This window comes from Cuculus canorus, chromosome 25 (assembly GCF_017976375.1).
Source record: "Cuculus canorus isolate bCucCan1 chromosome 25, bCucCan1.pri, whole genome shotgun sequence".
NCBI lineage: Eukaryota > Metazoa > Chordata > Aves > Cuculiformes > Cuculidae > Cuculus > Cuculus canorus.
This window is the reverse complement of record NC_071425.1, coordinates 2,218,951-2,245,844: the sequence shown is the minus strand read 5'-3', so window position 1 is coordinate 2,245,844 and position 26,894 is coordinate 2,218,951. Positions and strand designations below refer to the sequence as shown.

The following is a 26,894-nucleotide window of genomic DNA, read 5'->3' as shown; positions in this document are numbered from 1 at the left end:
ATTCCTTTGCTCCCCCCAATTTGTACGCATCCTGTTGCCCCCTCCTCGCCCCCACTGAACTACAACTCCCGGCATGCCCCGCGCGACGCACGCCAGCTGAACTACAATTCCCGGCATGCCCCGCGCCGAGAAGCGAATCCACTTCGGAACTACAACTCCCGACATGCCCCGCGCCGAGGCACCGCCCACATCCCAATGAGCATGCGCGGTGCTACTGCGGGCGCCATGGCTCTGCCCGGGGTCTGAGTGCTGCGAGGCCCGGTCGGGCGAGGTGAGGGGCGGCGGCGATTCCGGTACCGGAGGGGCAGGAGCACACCTGGACCCCCTCCTCTTCCTGGTGGGGAGCCCTCCCTGCTTCCCCTTCCGCCAGCTCCGCGCTGCCCGTCGTGGAACCGAGAGGGGGAAGGGACCTCCAAGCCCATCCAGTCCCACCCCTGCCATGGATCCAACACCTCCCACTGGATCCGGTTGCTCCAAGCCCCATCCAACCTGGCCTGGAACCCCTCCAGGGATGGGGCAGCCCCCACTGCTCTGGGCAACCTGGGCCGGGGCCTCCCCACCCTCACAGCAAAACATTTCTCCCTAAAGATCTCATCTCAATCTCCCCTCTTTCAGCTGAAAACCGTTCCCCTGTCATCCTATTCCTGCACCCTTTGATCCAGAGCCTCTCCCCAGCTTCCCTGGAGCCCCTTCCAGTACTGGAAGCTGCTCTAACGTCTTCCCTTTTCTTTTCCCTCTTCATCCATCCCTTCCCTTCATCCCTTCCCTTCATCCCTTCCCTTCATCCCTTCCCTTCATCCCTTCCCTTCATCCCTTCCCTCTTTTCCATGGGCTACCGGGGGGGTCAGGGACCCTTCCTCCCCCTGCCTAAAGTCCTGCCAGCCCTGCTCTGATGCCTTCCCTCCCCAGGGCGCGGCCATGAAGGTGGTGAACCTGAAGCAGGCCATTCTGCAGGCCTGGAAGGAGCGATGGAGCGACTACCAGTGGGCCATAAACATGAAGCGATTCTTCCCCCGTGGAGCCACCTGGGACATCCTCAACTTGGCAGGTCCGAGGCTTTTGGGGCTGGGGGAGCTCTGGGAGGACAGGGGCAGAGCAGGGGCCCAGAGCAGGACCTGAGTGAATGGCAGGAAGATGATAGGGGAGGGTTAGGTTGGACAGGAAAAGGTTCTTCCCCCAGCGGGTGGTGGAACACTGGAATGGCCCCCCAGGGAAGCACCCTAATGCTGATCAGGGCTGGGATCGCTGCTGGCTCCAGCAACATGTGCCAGAGGTCTGGGATGACACCACTCCATCTCCACACCTGCCTCAATTTCCCCCATCACAAGGGTTTAACAACCCCCTTCTCCATCATCAAGGGAGGAAAAAGCTCTTCAAAGGAGCCAGGTGCTGCTCCAAAGGCCGTTTCCCACCCCTGGTTATTGGGGTTTCTTTTCCCATCCCTCTTCAAGGGCATTTGACACAAATCCTGCCAAACGCTGGTACCCGCTGAGCTCCATGGTTTAAAGATTTGCCAGGCTTTTATGTCAATTATAGAAACTTGTTGCTAGGTTTTTTTCCCCCCCCACGTGCAGCAAGTGCCTGTTTGCAAGCCCTGGATAAACAAACGGAGCGCTACACCAGGATCGCTGCACTGGGAGACTGAAAGGGAAAGAACCCCGATGAGGGCAGCAGTGGGGTTTATTTTCCTTCCTCCATCCTACCAGTGTTTTTTTTGTCAAAGCCTTGTAATGGTGAATTTTGTCCTAGAATTGTAGAATAGGATCATAGAATGGTTTGGGTTGGAAGGGACCTCAAAGCCCAGCCAGTTCCACCCCTGCCATGGATCCAACACTTCCCACGGGATCCGGTTGCTCCAAGCCCCATCCAACCTGGCCTTGAACCCCTCCAGGGATGGAACAGCCACCACTGCTCTGGGCAACCTGTTCCAGGGCCTCCCCACCCTCACAGGAAAGCATTTCTCTCTAAGATCTCATCTCAGTCTCTCCTCTTTCAGCTTCAAACCATTCCCCTCTCCCTGTTCCTGCACTCCTTGATAGAATGTGTCAAACCATCTCCTCACAGCTGAGCTCCTCAGCCTGGGTTTGTTCCTCTCCTGCTTCAGCCCATGCTGGGGTCGGCGCCTGGATGCGCTCAGCCTCATGGCGATGTGGGGCTGGCGGAGCCGAGCTGGAGCTGTGGGGCCTGGCTGCGGCAATGGGGCAGCTGGATTTGCTCTGGAAGGCTGGCACGGCGCGGGGAGTGGGGGCTGCAAGTGCGATGGTGGAGGCTGTGGGAGGTGGTTGGCTCGAGGGCCAGCCCAGCTGCTGGCCAGCTGGTCCTGGGGCTCCTTGGTGCCTGTTCCCAGCCCAACGCGACCGGCTCTTGCTTCACTCGCCGAGGCAACAAGGCTTTGGGGCTCATCTGCCTATCCCCAAAAGCAGGGTGTCAGCTTTCTGCCCTCAGAGGCTGGGTTGGAGATAACCACCGCTACGATTTTTTGTAGAAATAGGTTTCTCCTAGCCACCTCTTAGTGCCGGGACTAAAGGTTAATTAGCCTAGGCTTCGTTAGAGGGCAGCCCCTCTGCAAGGAAAGGGATGGAGCTGGGTCCCTTTCTCCCTGCTGCCAAAGGAGATGCTCGGGCTGGATGCTGACTCCGTCCTGGGCACACAGGAGGCTGTTCTTGAGGCCCTGATGGCTCTAACACCTATTGCCTCTCACCGCAGCCCTAGAGCCGTCCTTTCTCAAGCTCGTGCCTTTCAGGCTTCAACTAGAAAGGAGGAGAAGCTGGCACGAGCTGCCAGGATCACGTCGGTGCCCAGCAAATCTATGCTGACACGTCTGCAGTGGGTAACAGCGTGTGGCTGGCTCGTGTTGACGCTCCTTGACTGGATGGGGAGGGGAAGGCTGCCATTAGCCTTCTGTCCTCGAGCTGAGATGCTTTTGGCTGAGATCTCAGCCTTCGAGTGAGACCCAGGGAGTCTCCTGCTCCCGCAGTCAGGATCCGACAAACGGCTGCTGCTCCTCCTTGTCTTTGAGGCACCGACTTCCCAAACGGCTGCTGTCCCCTCTTGCATCTGGGTGCTTTGACCTACTTACAGCCCGTGCCGCAGCCCGGGGCCTGCTTTCGGGAGGTGGTTCCTGCGCTTTGCCATAGTTCAAATGGTCAATTAAAGGCTTGACTGAGCAGATAGGACGGGCAGAGCCCCTCCAGCATCCACAGGCCGGCGCTGGCAAGCAGCCGGCGGCAGGAAGGGCCAGACGTGCAGGGCTGGGCCCAGCTGAGAGGGGCCGTCTGCCTGGAGTTCAGCCCCAGGTGTCAGAGCGAAAGTCACTCGGTGGAGGATACACAAACCTCCTGGGCAGGACATGGGAGGGAGGGGAATGTGTTTGGAGAGCAGCCGGTGCTGTTTTGGGGCCAGGGTGCCTGGAGAGAACCGAGTTAGCAGGAAGCTGCTTATGCTGCCTGAATTATTTACCAGCTTTTGCCATCGGGGATCAGAAAGTTGGGGGATTCAGTTAGTTTCAGGGAAGTGTAGGGTCGCTGTGGTCATGACGATTTGTCTTTGCCACCTTTCCTGCGGGATGAGGGCAGAGCGTGTGCTTGTCTGAGCATCTCCACTCTGTGTACGCGCTGATCTGGGATCTCCCGGCCCCTCTCCTTTGTTTGCAGAGGCTCTTCTGGAGCAGGCCATGATCGGGCCTTCACCAAACCCACTCATCTTGTCCTACTTGAAATACGCTATCAGCTCCCAGGTAACAACACTCCCCGGGGGCTGCTGGGCAAACCCAGGGTGCGGACACCCCCAGTTTCCCATCTGCACCTTCCCTGGGCTTGGGGGGGTGGCAGAGGGCTCAGCGCGTGCCCGAGGCAGGAATGTTTCCGTAAATAGCCTCTGCCCATCGCCTGGCTGCACGCCGGGTGGAAATCCTTGCCCTCTGAGAGCTCCCGTGCATGCTGTAAGCTCAGCGCATTTCATATCGTCTAAAGTTTGTGCGAAACAAACCAGCGATCACCTAAAAACGTCCGTTTGCATTTGTGCCGGGTCGGTGCCCCAGCCCCGTCTGCGGTGACAGGCAGCGGGGCCGTGCCCTGACCTTGCCGTTTCTCAGCAACCAGCGCCGCGCTGGCAAACGCCACCCGCTAACACGCTGCTACACCGGGTTTGTTTTGATTTTGTGTTTTTTTTTGTTCGTAGATGGTGTCTTATTCCACCGTCCTGACAGCCATCAGCAAGGTACGGCTCTGCCAAGGGCTGCTGGGTATTTTTTTCTCTTTTCCTATGCCCCGCGTATCCATTTCCCTCCCCGCAACTCTCACCAAATATAGGTCAAGTGGAAAACGACATCCTCTGCTGAGTCAGCAGCGGTCAGACAGCACAGATTAGCGCCTGGATCCTTCCGTGTCCCGCTGGCGACAGGCTGCCACTGCGCCTGGCGAGTCCCGCTCTGCTTTTGGGGACAGCCATGGGTGCGAAAGCCTCGTCTGTCCATCGTGTGGGGCCTGTCAGGCTCCTTTCCCGCAGCGCCCTGCGTGTAAACCATGCCTTGGCTGCCGCAAACCACATCCCTTGGCAGCCTGCAGCGCTGGCAGCACTGTGGGGATCCCGAGCTGGCGGTAGAAAAGCAGCACGGCTTGTGGTGCTGCCACCACCCAAGCCACGCGGTTGTGGCCACCCAGAACGGCTGCTGGCCCCCTTCCTGTGGGTGCTCGGTGTCCCCTTGAGGACGAGCCCCGTGCGGCTGCCTCCTCTCGGTGTTTGGGGCTGCTCTGCCAGGAGCAATAGCCCCTCGCAGGCCGTGTTTGCCCCTCGCCCTCCTTGGGCACCAGACTTGTCAGGGCGACAAGGAAGAATAGTTTAAAGCGGGGGGGGGATCATTTCTTTCCTCCCACCTCCCTGTAGGACAGGAGAAAGGCGCTGGTAGGCACAGGATGCCGGCGTTGTTTTGGGGTGGTGCAGGCTGAGCTTGGAGCTGTGCCGCAAAGCGAGGTGGACATCCCTTCAGAGGGCTCAGCACTGATCCGGGCTGGCAGGTGCGCTCCCAGGGGAAGGCAGAGCCAGCACACGGCCGGCTGCCTCCGAGTATAGTGACAGATCTGCTCCAAACGGCACCGGCTTGTTGCTGTTCCCTTGGTCCCGTGTTGCTGCTCGTTCTGGCAGGGCGGGCAGAGCGTTGACCTTGACAGCCGAGCCTTCCTCCTTCAGATCAGCATGGGCCGAGAGCAGACCTGCGGGCTAGCTCCGGCTCGGCGGGGTGGCCCCATCTGCTCCATGAGGAGGTGGGGAGCTGTGCTTCTGCTGCTCGCTGTCCTCCCGGCCCCGCGGCCAGCCGGGCTGTTGGCACACGCTGCCAGCTTTGCCGAGCTGGGGGTGGGCACAGGGGCTGGCACCGAGCCACCGCCGCGTCAAGGCAGCCGGTGGGGGAGCAGAGCTAAGGCTTCCAGCCGCCGTCTTGGAGAGGCTGCTGAGAAAACCCAGGCTTAGCCTCGCTGCCGTGGCCTGGTTGCCTCCCGTGACCCTGGGAGGGCATGACCCAGCCATCAGACAGCCCTGACCTAGTTCTCATTCGAGTGGCTGCTGGGCAGCTGCCAGAGCGAACGTCCTGCGGGCGGCAGCGCCCAGCCCAGCCCGTGGAGGAAGGGTTTGTGTTTGTATTCAGAGCTGTTGAAGCCTGGCAGCCTCAATCTGAAATCCTTCCTTCTTCTCTCACTCTAGTTTGATGACTTCTCCCGGGACTTGTGTGTCCAGTCGCTGCTGGAGATCATGGACATGTTCTGCGACCGCCTCAGGTATGGTGTGGCCCTTCCAGCCCTGGGCTGTACTGGGAGCCAGTGGAGCCTGGCTGAGCTCAGGATACTCGCCCTGGCAGAGGGAGGCAGGTTCCCCCTCCAGCTCTGTATCCGTTCCCGAGTTGCTGCCACTCTCCAGCTGCCGCGGGCTGGGATGCCACACCAGTGCCAGCACGGGCAGAGCAGCACCCAAAATCCCACCAGCTTTGCAGTGAGCTCAAGAAACCCACCTATACTGGCATAAAAATCTCCGCTGGGCTCAGATGGATAGGAGTGGGTGTAAGCCCTGTGGCCTGAGGGTATCTGTCCCCTTAAAGCGTTCCATTTCTCCTGTGTGGCCTCTGTGGCTTCCCAAGGCTCTGGCTCCGATGTCCCTGTCCGCCAGTGCTCACTCTCCTGCCTGTGCTGCCCCAGACAGCCGCCTTGTTTTGCTTCATGCTTTTCCGCTGGTGTTGCAGGACCCAGGGGAGTCCAGACAATTCAGGCCACAAAAAGTTATTTAGAAAGCTTGGAAATCTTCCTGTTAACCCCTGAAAGCCAATTCTGGGAGGTTGGAGTGGAGAGCATGTGGCGGGGGACGGTGGGAGGAGGAGGAAGGCGGAAGGTAGCAGCTTTTCAATGACATGAAATGAAGCAGCAGCAATGAATATGCATCAGTCACAGATGTTGACAAGGAGCTGTTGTTGGCCAACTGCAGAGCCGGCCGCTTAATCCAGTCCCTGCCTAATCTGATCCTCTACTTAATTTGATCAAAACTTCTGGCCCCACGATGATTTGTGCATAAGGAGGGGAAAAACGTTCACCTCTCACAGCACATTGATCGATGCTGAGCCTCTCTTAGCAAGATAATTTCATTAGAGGCTTGGAAAGTTTCCCTGCAGTAGAGTGGCCAGAGAGGAATCTGAGCTGGGGAGACTTTATTACCCCTGGCACAGCAGGGATGCTCGTGGGCTGAGCAGGTTGGGATCTGCCATAGAGGAGCTGGGAGCTGATGGGCGCATGGAGTTGGAAGCGTGGGATATGGATTTGGATCTGCAAGCTGCCCTGTTTCTGTGCCTCAGTTTCCCTAGGGGCAACAGCTCGGCCCACCACAAATACGTTCCTGTTTCTCTCTGCTTCCCAGCTGCCACGGCAACGCAGAGGAGTGCATCGGCCTCTGCCGGGCGTTGATGAGTGCCCTCAGCTGGCTCCTGCGCTGCACAGCCTTCTATGCTGAGAAGGTGAAGGAGACATTGGAACAGGCAGGAGCTGAGAGCCAGCTGAAGATGTGTCTGGAGCGGCTAGAGAAGATGCTCAGCAGCACCAAGAACCGCGCCCTGATCCACATCGCCAAGCTGGAGGAGATATGTATGTCCCTGCCCTGCCCCACAGCACGCTCTCCCCGTGGCCGCTGCCAGGGCTTCCTCCTTGTCACTTCTAGCCCTGGGGAGGTGTCGTTGCCACCTCTCCCTTCCCCCTGCTCAGCTCCTGCCGCAGTGTTCCTGCAGCTCCAAGCCCATCCATCTTCCAGCCCTGTTGCTATAACCGTCTCCTCCCTGGCTCCGTGCCACCCTCTGCCCCCTCCCCTCCATGCTGCCCTTGGAAGAGGAGCAGAATTAATGTGAAGGCTGCATGAGCTGTTCCTGGGCACGCGGCAGGTCTTGTTCTCCTCCAGCGTGCCTGGACAGACCCTGCACCTTTGGATGGTGCCTGCATCTGGCTAAGACGCTGTGCGGGGCTGAGCCTAGAGCAGTTGCTGCTAGGTGGCAGGCAGACCCTTGGCTTGGGCTTGCGGAGATGCGCTGACTTCTGCTCGCCACAGGGCCCATCAGGGAGTCCCAGCCTTGGCAGGCCTTCTGTGCTGCCGTGGGCCTTGGAGCCAGCCTGCCAGGCTTCTCAGCGTGTCACTGTCCCCACCACTGAACACCTGTCCTCTGTTCCCAGCCTCCTGGAACGCTGTGGAGCAGGCCCTCGTCGAGCTGGGAGAGAACCTGAACAGCCTCAGCAACTCCCCGCTGCGAAGCCAGGCTGACAACTGCGTCTCTGTCATCAAGAGGTAGCTTTGCGCTGCTGTGTCTGTGGGCTCAGAGGGTAAAATGGGTCTGAGTCCTGCTCTGAGGGCTGAGAACCTCCTGGCTCCCTCCACGCTGGCTCCCTGCTTTCCTGTCCCTTTCCGGCTTGGAGCCTTGCCCTGGCAGTGGGCAGGGGCTCATGTAGGAGAGGGGATAGGGCTGGTGGTGACTTGCTGCAAAGGAGTCTTACCCAGAGGCTGCTCCTCTGGTGGCCCTGGAACCTCTTGCCAACCCATAGCTGCTCTCCCTGCCGTGGATTCTCCCGGAGCTGCTCCCAGGGCGGTGGCAAGCAGGTCTCGGCTGTGCCCAAAGGCTCCACTGCAGGGTGCATGAGCTACAAGCTGTTCTGGCCCAAAGAGATGCAGAATGGCAAAGGCCAGGAAGGGCGGATGGGACAGGGGAAGCATTCCTGTAATGCTCCAGTGACCCTATGCTGTCATCTCCCACCCAGCATCCCCACCATGCTCTCAGTTCGCTCCGAGCAGCTGAACAAGACCGGCTTCCCCACTGTGCATGCCGTGGTGCTGCTGGAGGGGACCATGAACCTCACGGGTGAGATTCAGCCACTGGTGGAGCAGCTGATGATGGTCAAGAGGATGCAGGTACACAAGTGACATTTTCTTCTCCTCCTCGGGGTGGCTTGGGGCTGTGGGACCAGGGCCTCGCTTGCATCTCTGTGCCGTGTACGTCTCTGCACTGATCCTGGTCTGAGGATATGGGCACAGCTGCAGGGAGCAGCGTGGGCCCATCAACACCTTTGCAGGGGGTTCAGGGTTTGGCTGTGGTTGGGGGAGGCGCTTTATTGCCTTTCCAGCACTGAGGGTTTTTGTCTGTGTGGCCTACAGCGCATCCCCACGCCGCTCTTCATGCTGGAGATCTGGAAGGCCTGTTTTGTGGGCCTCATTGAGTCCCCTGAGGGCACGGAGGAGCTGAAGTGGACAGCCTTCACCTTCCTGAAGGTAAAACCCAGCCATGCCGTGAGTGCAGTGCTCCAAGCCTGCCACTGCCTTTTCCCTGCACTCCCAGCCCTGCTGAGCACTGAACCTGGCAGAGCCATTAGTTCCTCTCTCCCATAGCATCCCCCACGCCACGACTGAACCTGCAGCAGTGCTCTTCCACCTACTGACCATCAGCTTTGCTGTCCAGGGCCTCTTTTCAGCCCATCCCCACTTTGTTTGGTAGAGAGGCCTAACTGGGATGTTGTGGGGGGAAATCGTGGCCTTTGCAGGATGCCACAGCAGCCCTGGCATCTGCATTCCCACAGCTCAGTGATGGGCAGCCCTGGAGCAGCCTGCTCACCTCCTTCCTTCATACCAGACAAGGGATCGGGGTGTGATTTTGGGCCTGGCGCATGCTCTGCCCTGTGCTGCGCTTCTCTGCAGCCTCAGTCCCCTCCTGGGAGGTGAACGTGCCCTGTGGCTCCCCATAATGGTAGAAAGGACCTCACAGAGGGAAGGCAGGGGCATAAAGTCCCCTGGGTGCACAAGCTGCTCCAGAAACGCTCTTGAGCTGGGAGAGCAGCTGCTTGCAGATGTGTTTTGCCTGGGCCTGTGTTGCTGGGAGGTCCTGAGTGTAGAATGTGTGCCTCGGTCCTTCACATCCATGCCCGGTGTCTTTCAGATCCCTCAGGTCCTGGTTAAACTCAAGAACTATCACCAAGGCGAGAAGGTGAGTCTTGAGGGCAGTCGTTTGGAGCTGTTTGTTATGTGGATATTAGGAGGAAATGTTTTCCTGTGAGGGTGAGGAGGCCCTGACCCGGGTTGCCCAGAGCAATGGTGGCTGCCCCATCCCTGGAGGGGTTCAAGGCCAGGTTGGATGGGGCTTGGAGCAACCGGATCCAGTGGGAGGTGTCCCTGCCTGTAGCAGGGGGTCAAACTGGACAGACTTTGAGGTCCCTTCTAAGCTAAACCATTCCATGTGCACAAGTGAGCTGTGTTTGTTGCGATGGTGCTGGTGCCTGGCCAGAGCTGCATGGGGTTGACTGCGCTAGGAAACGGTCTAAGTCCTAACAGCCTTCCCCTAATGGACAGGGTAGTGAGGGAGGGGAACGTGGGCTTGTGTTTGGAGAGCTCTGAGCTGAGTGCTTGGCCTTGTGCATAGCAGGACTTCACTGAGGACGTGAACTGCGCCTTTGAGTTCCTGCTGAAGCTGACGCCTCTGCTCAACAAAGCCGATCAGCGATGCAAGTGAGTGTTCACCGTGTCCAGGGCTGACCTGCAGCACTCTGAGCCTGCGGCCAGTCTGTGCCACAATCACCCCGTTCTCTCTGTGGGGAGCTGTGGTACGGCATGCTGGGGCAGCTCCTAGTAAGGCTTTTTGAGTTTCTGATCTAATTCCTTCTTCCTGAGGACCTGGCACTGCCAAATGAGCAAGGCAGTGAGTGTCTGACAGTTCGTTCACGTGTTGATGGTACCTTGAGGTATCTGGAACTGGTTTTGGCCGTGCAAGGTCCTCAGAGGGATGGGAGCAGGACCAGGAGGGGCAACTCAGGAGCCCCCCTGCCCTGTGGCACTGCCTGGGGCAGCAGGAATGCTGTCCCTCAGGCTCTCACTCTCCTCTTTCTTTCAGCTGTAACTGCATGAGTCTGCTCCTGCAGGAGTGCAGCAAGCAGGGGCTGCTTTCAGAGGCCAACATGGACAACCTGATCACCAAACGGTACAGCCCCCTCAAAAGTCAGGTGGAGTTGGAGCTTCTCATCTTGCTGTCCTCCTTTGGGGGGGGACCATGAAGGAGCAGCTGTGATGCCGCTGGCTGTCCTGCAGCTGGGACACCATGGCCTGGAGGGACAAGGCTTTGCTTTCAGTGATGGGTTGAGTACAGAGTCTGTCCTCTCAGAAGTGGCAGCTGGTGGTGGCCTGAGGTGGTGGCTTTCCCTTGGGAGAAGCTGGTGGGTGGTGGCTGAGCATAGCGGGGAGTGAAACAGGGTGATGAATGCCTGCTCATTGCCCTTTTTTTGTGGATCCCCCAGGACGGCAGACAGAGAACACGCTCCGCACTTGAAGTCGGCAGAGAACGCCAACATCCAGCCAAATCCAAGGCTCATCCTGAGGGCAGAGCCGACTGTCACCAACATCCTGAAGGTGAGTCTGCTCCTGCATCCATGCAGGACAGGCTGGTCTTGGCCCCAGAGCCCGTTTCCAGCAGCACCCATCTCACCAGGCAGCCAAGGTGATTGGGAGGTGCTTGATCCCACTGTGCGCTGGGGTGGAGGAAAGGAGGAATCACTTCCAGCCTTGCTGCTCTGCCGTGGAGACCAGGAGCTCCCCTTTTCCTCCCCAGGAATCTGGAGGAGCTGACAGGCAGCACATTATTGTCACTGCAAGCAGCCTGAGCCCAGCCAGCTCTACCCGTCCTGCTTTCAGCTGCTTCCCTGTGTGTCTCCCCTGGTCCCTGGGGACTCCCCTCTGTCCCTGTGTCACTGTGGTTGCTTCTCTGCTGCTGAAGATGAGACGGTGTTTTGCTGCCAGTCGTGCTGCCCTGGTGCACTGCGGCTTTGCCCTGTGGCGCTGGGGGGGGCTTCATCCCCACCCCCTGAGCCCCGTGGGTCCCAGCTCGCCGAGCCCTCACCAAACAGCTCTGCCAGCTGATCTCTGCCCCCATGGCTGCGAGTTTTACTGCTGCTCTGTAGCACACATTCCCTGTGACTTCTCTTTCTTCTGTTTCCTTTTGTAGACCATGGATGCGGATCACTCCAAGTCCCCTGAAGGCCTACTGGGGGTCTTGGGACACATGCTGTCTGGGAAGAGCCTGGACTTGCTGCTGGCAGCGGCAGCAGCAACAGGCAAGCTGAAATCCTTCGCTCAGAAGTTCATCAAGTGAGTGTCCACCTGGACAACGCTGTCTCTGGTGACCGGTGGGGCTGGGGTGTGCAGGCACCCCCCAAGCTCTCCCTGAGATGGAGCTGGATGTGCCTCTGGCACAGGGTCTGTGCAGCCCTGGGGAGGGCTGGGATCTCGGGAAGACTGCGTTCTGCAGCCCCCCTGTCCTTTGCATCTGCGTGAACAGGGCAGAGAATCAAAGTCAGGTTGGTTTAAGGGTGTTAAGAGAACTGAAAGTGGTGCACAGCCTCGAATCCATGGTGCTCGCTCTGTGTGTGCCTTCAGTCACCCGTGTCCTGGTTAGAGCACACGCACCGACATGCGTGGGAGGCCGTGATGTACTTCAGCGAGGAGGGTAGAGGCAGCTCGAACCATGCCAAGCCTGGCTGGATGCATGGGCTCCACCATGCTTGCTATGTTCGGGAGTTCATATCGCTGAGGGATGGAGAGGACCGTGCTCCGAAATCCCCACACAGCCGGGCAGAGCTGGTGCCGGCGAGAGGACGAGTTCAAATGGCGGGCTGGGTGTGGGGAAAAGCAGCGTTGCTGGACCTGTTTTGCTGCAGAGGAGCAGAGGGAGGAGGTGGCTCATCCCTGCCATGTTGGAGGGTGTCTGCAGAGCCGTGCCGGGCTTCAATCTGTGCCCACCCTGCTCCTCCACGCAGAGCTGGGCACTGGGATGGGATGCAGGAAGGGGTCTGCAAGCAGGGGCAGCCCACGTCCGGCTCGGGGATGGGGAGAGGCCTGTTTAACATGATGATAACTGCTCCTCTGCCTCCTCTAGGCTGAATGAGTTCACAAAGGACATCAGTGGAGAAAGCTGTAAGTGCATGCGTGTCCGTGTGTGGGGTGGTTTGAGCTGTTCTCCCCCTTCTGCCACGTACTGGGATGCTGTGGGGCCCAGCTGGATTAAACCGAGACTGACTCCGGCGCCAGGGAGCGCCGAGCTGTGCCGGGCCCGGCTGGGGGCTGTGGGCAGAAGTCCCAATTTGGGAGCCCGTGGCTGGGTGCCAGCGAGGATCTGGGCTCCCAGGGAGCCGCTGCCTTCACACACGGCACACGTGTGTCCATCCCAAATGCGGGGTTTGCCCCTCTTGTGGGGCAGAGCTGCTTCTCCCTGGCATGTGGGGTCCCTTGGGGTCAACCCTGCCCCAGCTCCCTCCCTGGAAGGGGTGATGTGTCAGCATGGAGCCCCAGATAAGGACTCTGCATTCGCGTGTGATGAAACACACTGAGTGCTCTGACCTTCCACGGTGCGGGGGGAGCCCGGGGCTGAAGGGAACAGGAGGCCAAAGATGCTCTGGGGGCTCAAGAAGAGGCAGATGGGGTGAAGGGAGGCACTTGGCGCATCCGCTGGAGCCCTTGTTCACACACAAACACTTCGGGGTTAGAAAAGCTGCCGAGGTCAGCAGTCCTGACCCCTGAGCTCACAGGGCTCCTGCCTGGCTCCTTGTGCTGAGCCTGGACATCCTCAAGGTCTTTGTTTCTCCTCCCTCAGCCAAAGGAGCCTCAGTCCGGGCCCTGCTCTTTGACATCTCTTTCCTCATGCTGTGCCATGTGGCCCAGACCTACGGTTCGGAGGTAAGGATCCCGCTCGGAGGGAAGTGTCCCCGTTCCCGCTCACGGAGGCAGGGTTGCAGACTGACCTTGTGAGCGTAGCCTGCCAGCCTCCTCTAGCGGGCCACCGCCACTATTGTCACTGTCACTGTCCCCACAGCCAGGGGTCCAGCGCCCGGTGCCTTTTGCCTGGTGCAGGTGGAAATCCATGCCTGCAGGATCCATCTGTGCCAGGTGATGGAGCAGGGGTGGCTGCAGCCTTCCCGAGGGCTTTGGTTGTGCTCCTTGTCCCATAGTATGGGTGGGAACACTGCCTCCACACCCCCTCTGGGCTGACTGTGATTTCACCAAGGACTTTTCCTGGACTTTTCCCAGCCTTTCCCCTCTAGTTTGGTGCTGGCTGATTGCGAGGGGGAGGCAGCCAGGCTGAGTATCCTCCCTTCCCCTGAGAAAGGAGGAACTTGCAGCCACGCTCAGAAAACAGCGCTTTGGTTGGATGCAAACTTTCCAGGTTTCGACATCTGCCTGTTTTGGGAGGTGAAACGATACTGGAACAATACCAAAACGATACCAAAATACCGGGAAGGGGAGAGGGAGCAGAAAGCAGGTGGGAGGGGGGCTGCTCGGCCAGTGCTGGGGAGCAGAGAGGTCCTAGCTGGATGTAGCTCGGAGCGGACGTGCCCGGGGCTGTCTGTTGAGATCTCATCCCCCAACCCAGAGTGATTTTCCGGGCCAGCTGCTGCTCAACAGATGTGCAAAACGGTCTTTTTTTTTTTTTGACAAAAATAGTGTCCCTTGGGTGATGGCGGGCTGGAGGGAGGAAGCGGTGCACGGGATTCCCACCTCCCATTCCCCCCAGGAGCCCTTCCAGCTGCCTGCCAGCTGTGCTTTGCGCCCCAACCCCACGGAGCTGTGAGGCAGTCTGGGCAGTCTGAGCACCGCCCGGGGGACAGGGGACAAGTGGCCCTTTCTGGGCAGACGCGGTGACCCCGCTGCCACCCTCGCAACCCCTCGGGACGGGTCCTGGCCTGGCATGTCCCCACTGGAAGCTCTGGGGTGCTGCTTGGGATGCTGAGGTCCCTGGGGAGCCCTTAGGTGGAGGGGAGAACCACAGCCCCCAGGCTGGAAACCAGTGCCTGGCTGGGGGGCCTTACTGGTGGTTGACTGGGGCCTGACCAGAGCCTTACTGGGGGAATTGCTGGTGGCCTGACTGATGCCTTACTGGGGACTGACTGGTGGCCTGAACAGCACCTTACTGGGGGCCTTACTTGTGGCCTGACTGATGCTTTACTGGTGGCTGACTGGGACCTGACTGGCGCTTTCTAGAGGCTTTTTTGGTGGCTTGACTCACTCCTTACTGGTGTCTGACTGGTGCCTTACTGGTGGCTGACCAGTGCCTCTCCATGCCGGCCACACGGCGGCGCTGTTCCCCTGTCCATGAACTCCCAGGATGGGGGTCCCAGCCCAGGGTAGCGGTCAGACCTCAGGGTGGGGGTCCCCAGCAGGGTCCCTGCGGGAATCAGGCCCCCTGGCAGACCTTGGACTGGTTTCTTTCCAGGTGATCCTGTCGGAGTCGAGCCCGGCTGGCGAGGTGCCCTTCTTTGAGACTTGGATGCTGACCTGCATGCCTGAGGAGGGGAAGATCCTCAACCCCGACCACCCCTGCTTTCGTCCTGACTCCACCAAGGTGGAATCCCTGGTTGCCCTCCTCAACAACTCCTCTGAGATGAAGCTGGTGTAAGAGCTCAGCCCACGTGCCCTCACGCCAAGCTGGATCAGAGCGGGATGGAAGCACCCATGCTGTCTTCCCCAGCCCTGTAGCTGCCTTGAATGAGTTTCCTGAACATCCCTCTCTTTCCCGGCAGGCAGATGAAGTGGCATGAAGCGTGTCTGAGCATCTCCGCTGCCATCCTGGAGATCCTCAACGCCTGGGAGAACAGCGTCCTCACCTTTGAGTCGATCCAGGTGAGTCTGGTGGGAGGATGGTGTGGGGCAGAGCCCTGAATGCTGCGGAGCTTGTTGCCTCCTCTATGACTTGAGTGCAGAGCTGATGTGACTCCAGCCCCTTTGTTGGCCCCGTTGGTGCCAAGTTCACCCCATGGAGGAAAAAGGGTGTGGAGATCGTAGCTTGGGCGCTCAGCTCTAGGAGGTGATGCTGAGATGAAGCTTATGGACCCGCACGCTCATCCATCTCCTCTCCCATCTCCTCCCCTAGAAAATCACAGACAACATCAAGGGGAAGGTGTGCAGCATGGCGGTGTGTGCGGTGGCCTGGCTGGTGGCCCACGTCCGCATGCTGGGCTTGGATGAGCGGGAGAAGTCCCTGCAGATGATCCGGCAACTGGCTACTCCCCTGTACAGCGAGAACACACTGCAGTTCTACAACGAACGGTGCGCTCCGGTGCCCCGTGCTGTGTCCTTCCACTTCTCCGGCCCTGCATAACCCCTGTCTGTCTCTGCCACAGTGTGGTGATCATGAGCTCCATCCTGGAGCACATGTGCGTGGATGTCCTGCAGCAGACGGCCACGCAGATCAAGTTCCCCTCCACGGGCATGGACACCATTCCCTACTGGAATCTGCTGCCCCCCAAGAAGCCCATCAAAGAGGTGCTGATGAGTGTGTTCACCAAGGTGCTGGAGAAGGGCTGGGTTGACAGCCGCTCCATCCACATCTTCAACACTCTGCTGCACATGGGGGGTGTCTACTGGTTCTGCAACAACCTGGTCAAGGTATGGAGTGAAGGAGGGAGGTGGCTCTGGTGTCAAGGATAAGACTGGAGGTCTTGCCCATCTCCTGGCACCCAGGAGTCATAGAATCCTGGAGTGGTTTGAATTGGACTTTAAAGCCCATCCAGTTCCACCCACGGCAGGGACACCTCCCACTGGATCCAGTTGTTCCAAGCCCCATCCAACCTGGCCTGGAACCCCTCCAGGGATGGGGCAGCCACCACTGCTCTGGGCAACCTGGGCCAGGGCCTCCCCACCCTCACAGGGAAACATTTCTTCCTGAGATCTCATCTCAATCTCCCCTCTTTCAGCTACAAACCATTCCCCCTCGTCCTATCCCTGCCCTCCCTGATAAAGAGCCCCTCCCCAGCTTTCCTGGAGCCCCTCTCAGTGCTGGAAGCTGCTCTGAGGTCTCCCTGGAGCCTTCTCTTCTCCAGGCTGGCCAAGCCCAGGTCTCTGAGCCGTGGCCGGGCTGGCTGTTGTGACAGTGCCAGGCGCTGGAGGTGAGCGGGGCAGGCCCGGCAGTGCCCATGCCTCCCCCAGCCCTGCCCTCTGCCTTGCAGGAGCTGCTGAAGGAGACACGAAAGGAGCACACCCTGCGCGCCGTGGAGCTGCTCTATGCTATCTTCTGCCTGGACATGCAGCAGCTGACGCTGACGCTGCTGGGCCACATCCTGACCAACCTGCTCACGGACTCCTCCAAGTGGCACACCCTCATGGACCCACCAGGAAAGGCCCTGGCCAAGTAAGACCCTGGATGCATAGGTACCTTCTTCTTTGGGGCTGGTGGGGCTGGGAAGATGCTCCGTGCTGGGGTGGGGGTCCCGGCTGCCCAGTTCTGCCTCTGGCCACAGCACAGTGCAGGAACAGACACGATGATGTCCCAGGCCCCATTCCCTGCCAACTCTTCCTGAGAAGGGATCTGCTCTATCCCATCCCGATGGGACTCGAGACTCTGCCGTGTTCTCTTGCTTGTGCACCACCATGTGTGTGGGCTGGCAGCGCCTCACAGTGTCCCTGCTCTGTCCCCAGGCTCTCAGTCTGGTGTGCCCTGAGCTCCTACTCGTCCCATCACAAGGGCCAAGCATCTGCCAGACAGAAGAAGAGGCACCGCGAGGATATTGAGGTGCGTATGACACGGAGCAGGGTTTGGTTGGAGGCTCTTTCATGCACAAGTGCAGGAGGTGACAGTGGCAGGGGGAGTGAGTAGCTGAAACTGGACTCCCTGTGTGGGTTTTCTGGGCTGTCTGAAGTCCTTTGACCTTGAAATATGGCGGTTTCCCTTCTTTTTTTTCTGGAGAAGGGGTTGGAATGAGGTGGTTCGTATGAGTTTGGCCCAGGCTGAGATGCTCTGGGTGAACTGAGTTCATGGTCCTGGGCTGTGGGGCTGTGCAGAACCCAGTGTGGGGGCTCGGGACTGGGATCCCCTCAGAGAGGGTCTGGTGGGTCTGAACAACCCCTCTGCTCCCCCAGGATTACATCAGCCTGTTCCCGCTGGATGATGCGCAGCCTTCTAAGCTCATGCGCCTGCTGAGCTCCAACGAGGAAGACGCCAACATCCTCTCGAGCCCCAGTAAGTGCAGGCAGGGGTGATGGCTCCTGGGGAAGGCACCGTCCTGCCTCGCTGCTCCTTTCTGGGTGTGAAACGTGTATTGGCACAAAACCAATTAGCACAACCTTGGCTTCTCTTCCTAAGCTGGCCAGGTCAAGACTTAGAGTGCTTGAGTGTGTTTTGCTTGGTCACCCTGGAGCTTTTGCACTTAGAAAAGGTTAAGCTCTATTTGTCTGATCAGAACAACTTAGGAAGGGCTGAGGTTACACCTTTCCTCTGTGACGTTGCCGGTGTGTCACGCATAAGGGCCCTGAGGAGGTTTCCTTGGAGCCCTGTCACCCTCTGGCCAATCCACATGGAACCAGAGAGCTGATGTGCTGCAGCACGAGTGACAGGAGGTGACGTTCTTATATCTGTGGCTAAATCCAGGAATTCCACTGCTGTTAACAAGGCAGTGAGCGGAGCTGATGAGTCCCTCCAGTCACGTCTCTGTGTCCCTACAGCACGGTGCTGTGGGTTGCGACAGCTCCGGCAGGACGTGCCGGGGGGGTATCCGTGCCCTCCAGCCATGGCAGGGTGCTGTCACGGCCCCCACATACATTGTCTGGACTCCTGGGCAGTGAGTCAGGCTGTTCCTAGGTCATTGTTTCTCCTGATGCCCTTCTCTTAAATTTACTCCTTATGTATTAGTTTTCAACCCATCCATCAACCTGTGGTTTTTGTTGGTTTCATTACTGTCGAAATATGGGGGTTTCCCTTTATTTCCACTATCTTTTTTTAACTTTTGAGACATTTCCACCTCTTTCCAGTGACATTCAGGACTTTTTTGGGCTCTTTGCTGCAGCGATGTGGAAACGTCGCTTCCTGCGGTGGCCACGTAACTCATGTGATTCCATGAGAAAAGTGTGGGAGGGCTTTCTTTTTTTGGGTGAGCATCCTTGGAGCAGCACAAGGTGGGTCGTGCTGGGTTTGGCAGTCACTGTGGGCTATGGATCTGCACAAGAACCTTCCTGGGAAGCTTCAGTCCTGTTGGACCAGAGATGGCTCAGTTCTCCCGCAGGAGCACCCAGCTTCATAGCTTGGGTCAGATAAATCCCCTTGCTGCTGGTCTGATGGACACGCCTCTGGTAGTGAAATGTACCTCGAGAGAGAGATTTGAGCGCTGCTGTGCAGCTGTTGAACATCTGGCTCGCTCCGCCCAGCCGGCTGTGCTGCAGGCAGCGTGCACAGGATGTGTAGCGCGCTATTCTTCTCCTCTGCCGATGGTGACATCGCGTTACATTGCTCGTGCCCTTGCGGAGCGTCAGGGACGAGTCACTGCTGCAATTCAAACCCAAGAGGGAGCAGCAGGGAGGCACGCTTACGCTCTCACTCACGCTTACCCCTTGGAGATACCATTCATCTTGGTCAGACTCAGGATGAATCCGACTTGTGCAAGAGCAAAATGTCACAGCCCAAGAGGAGCAGTGGCAGCGTGCGCTGTGCTCCGTCACGCCTGGGTTATGTGGGGCCTGTGCTGCCTGCTGGGGCTGCCCGCACCCTGGTGAAGAGGGATGGAGACCGAGGCAGAGACCGTCTGCCTTCTCCATGTCTCTGGTATGCCCAAGCAGAACAGACTGTGCTCGTTTGGTGCAGACGGGGCTAAGGACCATGGTCCGAACCTCTTTTGATCCATGGTGTAGCTCAGGGCAAAGCCCTTCCTGAAGCCCAAGCTCAAATGGCTGGAGCTGGCCAGGGAGGGCAAGTTGGCGTGGCTGAGGAGAGGGCCAAGAGGCCATTCCAGCCTTCTCCCCAGCCCAGAGAAGTTGTGGATGACTCCACACTGGAAGTGTTCAAGGTTGGATGGGGGTTTGAGTGGCCTGGTCTAGTGGGAAGTGTCCCTGCCCATGGCAGGGGGTTGGAACTGCACAAGGTCCCTTCCAGCACAAAAAATTCTTTGATTCTGACATGTGTTCTCTTCCCCAATAGATCGCTCGATGAGCAGCTCGCTCTCTGCCTCCCAGCTTCACGCCGTCAGCATGAGGGACCCGCTGAAGAGGGTGCTAGGTAATAACCGTAGAATCATGGAATGGTTTGGGTTGGAAGGGACCTCAAAGCCTGTCCAGTTCCACCCCTGCCATGGGCAGGGACACCTCCCACTGGATCTGGTTGCTCCAAGCCCCATCCAACCTGGCCTGGAACCCCTCCAGGGATGGGGCAGCCACCACTGCTCTGGGCAACCTGGGCCAGGGCCTCCCCACCCTCACAGGGAAACATTTCTTATTAAGATCTCATCTCAGTCTCCCCTCTTCCAGCTTAAAATCATTCCTCTTTGCCCTGTCCCTGCCCTTCCTGATCCAGAGCCCCTCCCCAGCTTTCCTGGAGCTCCTTTCAGTACTGGAAGCTGCTCGAAGGTCTCCCTGGAATGGGGAGGCTGGATCCCAGTGGGCGTGTGCAGCAGCAATAGGGTTGGATCCAACCATGCTGAGATACTCGTGGGGATCTGCTCCCTGCATGGAAGGCTTGGGCCACCCCCAGCCCCCCTGAACCAGCCTGCTGATTGATATCTCCTTGTCTCCCCAGCAAACCTCTTCCTGCTGATGTCTTCCATCCTGGGGGCCAAGACAGCCGGCACCCACACCCAGTTTGTCCAGTGGTTCATGGAGGAGTGTGTAGACTGCTTGGAACAGGGAAGCCACAGCAGCATCCTCCAGTTCATGCCCTTCTCCATGGTGAGTCTCGTGGAGACCTTCTCCCTGATCACAGCGTGCTGTGGGATGCTGGCCCTGTGACCAGGGTCATCCAGCTGCCTGGCTCTTGTGTCTCCAGCGCTGTTATAAGCCAGCTGTGTTTCTCCTCTCTCCCAACAGGTTTCGGAGCTGGTCAAAGTGTCCACCATGTCCAGTCCCAAAATTGTCCTTGCCATCACGGATCTCAGCCTGCCCCTGGGCCGCCGCGTTGCCGCCAAGGCCATCGCTGCGCTGTGAGTGGGGCAGCTCCCTTCTGCCATGCAGGAGAGGGTGGCCGGGCGGTGCTGGGACATCTATGAGAACTGGGCTGGAACTGGGATGCCTGGAACAGCCTCTCTGCCACCACGGGCTTTGCCTGGCCCTGCCCGGAGGCTGCTTCTCCCCGTTTGGCTCCTTTGCTGCCTCACAATGGGCTTTCAGAGACCAAGACAAACCCCTCTGCCTTTTTTCTATAATTCATTCTTTTTGTAGAACCAGGCTTTGCCTCAGTTCTGTTTGGTTTCCTGGGCCCTGGGGCTCCCCGCAGTGAACTCTCTGGTGGAGAGCGATAGGAGGGAAAGTAGCCAAGCCCTGTGGTGGCCGGGGGAGGGAAATCACACCCGCTCTGTCCCTATCCCTCATGCCCTGATCCCAGAGAAGCTGGGAGGACGATGGGCTGCCCGTGATGCTCCCCTCTGGAAGTGGGTTCCTGCGTCTCACCAGCTGCAGGTGTGCGGCTGGATGGAGCGGACATGCTTTCCTGCCGCTCTGTAAGCTGCAAGCGAATTCCTGTTGGAAATTCTTCCACGTGAGCGTAGGTTCACCCCGCATCCGTGGCTGTGAGCATGGTAACCGCGGCCTCACCAGTGCTGCACTGGCGTCATGCTGGGAGAGGCTCCTCTGCGGGGGTGTCCCAGCTCCCAGTCAGCTGCTTTGGTGGTGAATCCACCAGTCGCTGTCATGAAACCCCAACCCTGAGGGGGTGGCAGAGCTGGGGTGGCTTTGCCTCTGATCCTTTCATTTGTATTTTCTGCTTGACTCACAAGAAAGGGGGAAGCGGTGCCTGGGGAGTGGGGCGTCAGCTTTCCCCTCAGGGTGCCTCGGCTCTGAGCTGGGTCCCAGCCGCATCCGTGGGGCTGGGCTGTGCCTCCTGCCCTGCCTTGGCTTCAGTGGGGTTCACAGCCCCCATTTTGGGGGGCTCTGAAGCAAGTGTTTTGACGGTGCTACAGGATAGGCGGCACGGGAAGGTCCTGGAGCGGTGCACGGGGCTTAGATCAGTGCTGGCAGGGAAAAAGGCAGTGGGATGGTGATTCAGGGCCTGCCTGCTCCTGATCCCCGGGATGATCTCAGCTCTTAGCTGTTCATAGACTTCCCTGGAGGGAGAGACCCCGATGCGGTGAGCGGAGGAGCCTTGTCGTGCTGTGCCACAGCCAGTGCTGCTCCCCACCAGGCCTGCGTCCTGCACTGAGCTGGCACCGACGTTCCCAGGCACCTCAGCCCTGGTCCAGCGGCAGCTCCCGCTTGCCCAGGGGCGGCTCTTTACCGTTAGCTCGGAGCAAAGAGCAGCCCTGGCGCTCTTGGCCTTCCAGGCTCTGTCAATATTTGCCAGCGGCAGCCCCACGCTCCCTATTGGCGCCTGGCGCTTCACCTTCTGGGAAAGGGCTGGAGCAGAAGGGGTTTCCTGTAAGCGCCGATAAGCGAGGAAGGAGCAATACCTCTTGCTGGTTGCTCTCCCAGGAGCTGCTACGCAGGGGCTGTGGCCAAACAAGCCCAGGCAGTGGTGGCTTCCCTGAGGTGGTGGGATGGAGTGGTGGATGGCAGTGGGGCTCCAGCTTCATGCCTGCCCCTTCCCAGGACAGGAAAAGAGGAGGAAGGGCAGGAGCAGGGACCCCCAGCACCCACCGGGGCTCGTCTCTGCTGTGGCCAGGCTGGGCACCGTGCAGGGCTGCTGACGAGCATGGGACCAGTGGGAGGAAGCCAGGTTGGTGCAAGCCTGGGAGCGCAGGGACAGCCCAGGGTGGCCAAACACCCCTGAAGGAGCGGGGCGATGCCGCGGGCCAGCTGGGGATGGCCACGGTGGGGGCTTCCCAGGTCCTCTGGTTCTGCTGGTTTCGCTTGGGCACGTCCGTTTGTCCATCCACCTGAGGTTTCTCACTGCTGGAAGTGCCATCCCAGGGCAGTGATGCTGGGAGGGCTCCTCGGGCAGCTGTGGGGCTGATTCTCCTTGCGGCAGCAGCGAAAGAGAGGTGACCAGGTTCCACCCCAAGGTCTGTGGTGAGGCCAGAGTGTCCGGCTCAGCTGCCTTTGCAGAGCCCTTGAGCACTCATCACACCCATTCTCGTTCTCCCAGCCCTCCCTGCATGGGATGGGGATGCTCAGCGCTGCCGGGGCGTTCGTGAGCCCCCACGTCAGCTGCCGGCAGGTCCCGGTGTGGTGCCAGTGCCGGGGATGCTCCCCATGGCCCTGAGCTGCCAGCTGGGCACTGCCAGGCTCCAGCGCTTTCTAGGAATCAGCTCTTGCCTAATTGGTGCTGCCGGATGCAGGAGGAAGCTGCCACCCCCGGGCAACTGCACCCAGCCACCCACGGGTGCTTCCTGGCCCTTGGGAAGGTTTGTGCTGCGGTTCAGGGGGCAGGAGCACCAGAGATGCTGGTTTGCACCACAACTGGGCACTGCTGAGCCGGTGCCAGCGGCCACGGTGGAAAGGAACCCATTCCCTGTGTCCCATCTCTGTCCCTGTGTCCCCTCGTCATGCAGAATCCCACCCCACGCAGGCAGGAGACGGCAGGAAAGGCAAAAATAGAGTTTATTTCCATTTTTTTATCACATATAAAAAAAAAAACCCTTAGCGTGTGTTTGGCTGGGGCTGACCCAGCTGCGGCAATAAATACAGTACAAAACACCGGGGTGGGCTGTGAAATTTCCCATATACAAATACGGCTGCGTGGGCCGGCGGGAGCTGCTGGCACAGCCACGAGACCGGAGGCTGTGCCGGGCTCAGGGCAGACAGGAGCGGCTTCCCCGGGACCGGGAGATGGGTGCAAATAAATTAAACCGCGATAAATACTCGAGTTCAGCAGGGAAGGGGGACAGGCGCTGGCAGAGCAAAGCCTCAGCCCTCTCAAAGGTGTTGGAGCTCCCCTGGAAAAGCCTCATCCTGAGAGGCTGCCGCATCCCTACGGCTCCTCCGTCGTCCTTACCTAATGGCTAATAAATATTAATTAATGTAACTATGCCTAATAGCAATAACAGCCATCAGAGCCATCCCTGCAGGCTGCAGCCCAGGTAGGGAAATGCTCTGAAGTAGCTTCATCCATGGATGAAGATGGTTTTCCCTCGGCCAGGCGGGATGCTAGGGGGTACCCGCAGCGCCTTGTGCAAGCCGTGGGGAAACTGAGGCACACGCGGTGCCCACGGCAGCTGCCAGGGCTCAGCCGCGGCTCCTGAACCTCATAGCAGAGATACGCTTTTGTTTAAATATTAAACAAAGGTGATGCTGTGCACGGATAACCGTGCACAGATGCCAGCGTCCCTGCTCTGGGACCACTGGGCGGGGGAGCATCCCCGCCGGATAAATATTAAATAGCGATAAATAGTAAAAGAGCGGAAAAGCTGGGAAGGTCACTCAGGCTGGGACATAAATAGGGTGCGGTGATGCAGAGCCGGGTTGTCAGAGGTGGGCGAGGTGCCGCAGCGCTCGGTACGCCGTCTCCAGAAAGCGCTGGAAGTTGGCCAGGATGAAGAAGCCGCCAACTTGGTGTTGGAAGCGGGAGGAGAAGACGGGGAGGGGGCTCCGGTCCTCAGTGGGGAACGTCACCGTGGCCAAGCCCAGGTCCTCCATCTGCAGCGGGCAGAGTTGTCAGCTCCAGACAGCCCACGAGCACGGCAGCATCCCGGGGGCCTGCGGAGCTGCTGCGAGCTCGGGGATGCAGATCCCATATCACTGCCGAGCCCTGCTCATTCCCTCAGGGATGCAGCCCCCGTATCCCTGCTGTGTCCTCCCTGTCCCCTGGGGATGCAGATCCTGTGGCCCTCCTGTGCTCTCCTTAGGGATGCACCCCCCCGTGTCCCTGCTGAGCTCTCCCTTTTCCCTCAGGGATACAGATCTCATATCCCTGCTGAGCCTTCCCAGGGGATGCAAACGCTTGTCCCTGCCAAGCTCTCCCCATCCCCCTGGGGATGCAGACGCTGTATTCCTGCCGAGCCATCCCTATTCCTCCCGGGGATGCAGACCCCATGGATGCCCACCCCCCGCGCCCCTCACCTGCTGCTGGATGTTGGAGGAGAGGTTGGCAGCATCCAGCTGCAGGGTCTCCACCAGGCCGGCATGCGTGGGCAGCAGCTCCAGGACGGTGGCGAGGGAGCTGTGGTAGTTGCGGAGCCCATTGCGGATCTGGCTGAAGCAGGCTTCCTGCGGGCAGGCACAGCGCGGTCAGCGGGGCTCAGAGTCGGGCTCAGAGTGGTCAGTCGGGCTCAGAGTGGTCAGTCAGGCTCATAGCAGAGCTCGGAGTGGTCAGCGGGGCTCAGAGTGGTCAATGGGGCTTGGAGCGGTCAGTGAGGCTCAGAGCAGGGCTCTGAGTGGTCAGTGGGGCTCAGAGCAGGGCTCAAAGTGGTCATTGAGGCTCAGAGCAGAGCTCGGAGCGGTCAGTGAGGCTCAGAACAGGGTTCCGAGTGGTCAGTGGGGCTCAGAGCAGAGCTCAGAGTGGTCATTGAGGCTCAGAGCAGGGCTCAAAGTGGTCATTGAGGCTCAGAGCGGGGCTCAGAGCGGTCAGTGGGGCTCAGAGTGGGATTCATAGTGGTCAGTGGAGCTCGGAGCAGAGCTCAGAGCAGTCAGCGGGGCTCAGAGTGGGGCTCAGAGTGGTCAGTGGGGCTCGGAGCGGTCAATGGGGCTCAGAGTGGTCAGTGGGGCTCAGAGCAGAGCTCAGAGCTGTCATTGGGGCTCAGAGCGGGGCTCAGAGCGGTCAGTGGGGCTCAGAGCGGTCAGTGGGGCTCGGAGCGGTCCGTTGGGCTCAGCCCGGCCACAGCACCATGATGGGCATCGCACTGCCCCAAGCGATGCTGACAGGGCTGAGACCGGCCAGCTTGTGACATGGGTGGGCCACCTGCACTCACCGCCTGGAAGGTGCGGCTGTGGCACTGCTCCAGCGGTGCCTGCGCGATGCTCAGGTCCTGCCGCACCAGCAGCAGCTCCTCCTCTTTGCACAGCTGGAAGGTGTCGCACTGCAGCCGAAGGACAGGGTCAGGGTGGCCGGAGGATCCCACCACCCATCCCTGGGGCGTGGGACCCCCCCTGCAACCCAGCGAGGAGGAAGAGAGAGGGGATGGGGTGAACCTGGTGGGATAGAATAAGAGCAAACCACCCCGGGGAGGTCCCCAAGTGTCCCCAACCCCTACAGGTGCCCCAGGATCCCGGGGTCAAGCAGTGCGGCGAGAGGCCAAGGCACAGGGAACACCGCTGGCTCCTGGCCTTGCGGTGCTGATAAGTGGAAGGTCACCTTATCTATGACCCCACAGCGCCTGTGGCCACCGTCCCCCCACCCCCTGCGCGGCACCCAGGACTCACCACCACGCGCTGCAGCGCGGCCACGTCCCCCTTAATCTTGCGGGTGAATTCGAGGTTCTTGTGCAAGAAGAGCTGGAAGTCCTGGTCCCCCGAGAGCTCGGCCAGCGGCGCCCCATCCAGCGCCCGCCACGGCGCCCACAGCAGCGCAACCAGCGCCAGCGCTCCTGCGGGAATACGGCTCAGCGCCCATCCCAGCGACACCGCGGTCCCCAGCCCAGCGCCAGGGTCTGGGCTCAGCTGGCAGATGCCCTCCAGGGATGGTGGCACCAATGCAGCCCAGGGAAGGGGGCACAGACCCCATGGATGGGGCAGAGAAGGGAGAGCGATGGGGTGATCGCTGCATCCCGCAGTGCCGGGGCTGTGGGTGCTGCAAGTACAGAGGGTTTTACGGGCGCTGCAATGGGTGCTGTGGGTGCTGGGGCTGCGGGTACTCACGGGTGAGGGAGCACATGATGCCTGGCTCGGTGTCTTCTCCTCTCTGCGAGCCTGGCCTGGTCCAGCACAGCTCCTCCTGCCCCGGCTCTGCGCGGCCTCATCGATTAGGGCATTTATAGCGGGCTCCGGGGGATTCACACTGATGTGGCAACAGTGACGATTGCTTCATTGTCTTAATCACCAACATGCAAATCCTGGGAGCCGGGTGCTCCGGCCGCTGCCCACACCTTCCAGCCTGTGGGGCTTTCCCGGCCACCGGTGCCCCTCGGAGCAGCGATGGGTGCCCAGGGGAGCCCTGGCACCAGGGTAGATGTTGGGCGCTGGGAGGGTGGCTCGGTGACTCATTAACCCACTGGCAGGGCTCCCGCCTCGCCGCCCAGTGCCACGGGGTCACTGGCGGGTGACCGGGTGAGGGGAAGGTGGTTTTTCACAGCCGGAGTCCCTCCAGGACTGTCGCTATCCCAACCCTGCGTGGGGGCATCATCCCCATGCCAACTCCATGTGGGCATCGTTCCCATCCCAACCCAGTGTGGGGGTATCATCCCCATCCCAACTCCATATGGGCATCGTTCCCATCCCAACCCTGTGTGGGGGCATCGTCCCCCTGAGCTGCCCAAGCCCTGGTGGCCGGTGCGGTGCTGGGACCTGCCGGAGGTGGCCAAGGTCAGGTCAGACCCCATCCAGGCACCTGCCCAGGGATGCACCCCCCCCGG

General features: G+C 59.7%; 2 protein-coding genes across 3 annotated transcripts; one reads left to right on the top strand and one right to left on the bottom strand.

Moving 5' to 3' along the window:
* Nucleotides 1-179: 179 nt before the first annotated feature.
* Nucleotides 180-20,682, top strand: MED24 (mediator complex subunit 24). 2 transcript variants are annotated; one of them, XM_009570550.2, is made up of 26 exons: nucleotides 180-271; nucleotides 910-1,048; nucleotides 3,654-3,736; nucleotides 4,180-4,218; nucleotides 5,698-5,771; nucleotides 6,895-7,118; nucleotides 7,695-7,806; nucleotides 8,274-8,424; nucleotides 8,668-8,781; nucleotides 9,443-9,490; nucleotides 9,926-10,008; nucleotides 10,391-10,477; nucleotides 10,791-10,902; nucleotides 11,495-11,637; nucleotides 12,425-12,462; nucleotides 13,139-13,221; nucleotides 14,756-14,934; nucleotides 15,063-15,162; nucleotides 15,413-15,588; nucleotides 15,663-15,927; nucleotides 16,488-16,669; nucleotides 16,957-17,050; nucleotides 17,398-17,497; nucleotides 19,445-19,522; nucleotides 20,039-20,187; nucleotides 20,326-20,682. In XM_009570550.2, the coding sequence occupies exons 2-26, from the start codon at nucleotides 919-921 to the stop codon at nucleotides 20,440-20,442; spliced, it is 2,961 nt and encodes a 986-aa protein (XP_009568845.2). In that variant the 5' UTR covers nucleotides 180-271; nucleotides 910-918; the 3' UTR covers nucleotides 20,443-20,682. The 2 variants fall into 2 exon arrangements, with proteins under 2 accessions (XP_009568845.2, XP_053944626.1); XM_054088651.1 differs by having other exon boundaries at nucleotides 9,923-10,008.
* Nucleotides 20,683-20,837: 155 nt separating this feature from the next.
* Nucleotides 20,838-26,504, bottom strand: CSF3 (colony stimulating factor 3). Its single transcript, XM_054088653.1, has 5 exons — nucleotides 26,182-26,504; nucleotides 25,747-25,910; nucleotides 25,296-25,403; nucleotides 24,448-24,594; nucleotides 20,838-24,024 (listed from the first exon to the last, which is right to left on the bottom strand). The coding sequence occupies exons 1-5, from the start codon at nucleotides 26,195-26,197 to the stop codon at nucleotides 23,854-23,856; spliced, it is 606 nt and encodes a 201-aa protein (XP_053944628.1). The 5' UTR covers nucleotides 26,198-26,504; the 3' UTR covers nucleotides 20,838-23,853.
* Between the last annotated feature and the right edge of the window lie 390 nt (nucleotides 26,505-26,894).

Bases quoted from the DNA above. Each gene is read 5' to 3' on its own strand.
- MED24 (XM_054088651.1), top strand. From the start codon at position 919: ATGAAGGTGGTGAACCTGAAGCAGGCCATTCTGCAGGCCTGGAAGGAG. The intron at 4,219-5,697 runs GTACGGCTCTGC...CTCTCACTCTAG, and splicing joins TCCTGACAGCCATCAGCAAG to TTTGATGACTTCTCCCGGGA. The intron at 5,772-6,894 runs GTATGGTGTGGC...TCTGCTTCCCAG, and splicing joins ATGTTCTGCGACCGCCTCAG to CTGCCACGGCAACGCAGAGG.
- CSF3 (XM_054088653.1), bottom strand. The intron at 25,404-25,746 runs GTGAGTCCTGGG...CTTCGGCTGCAG, and splicing joins CCGCGCTGCAGCGCGTGGTG to TGCGACACCTTCCAGCTGTG. The intron at 24,025-24,447 runs GTGAGGGGCGCG...TGCCCGCTGCAG, and splicing joins CCTCCAACATCCAGCAGCAG to ATGGAGGACCTGGGCTTGGC.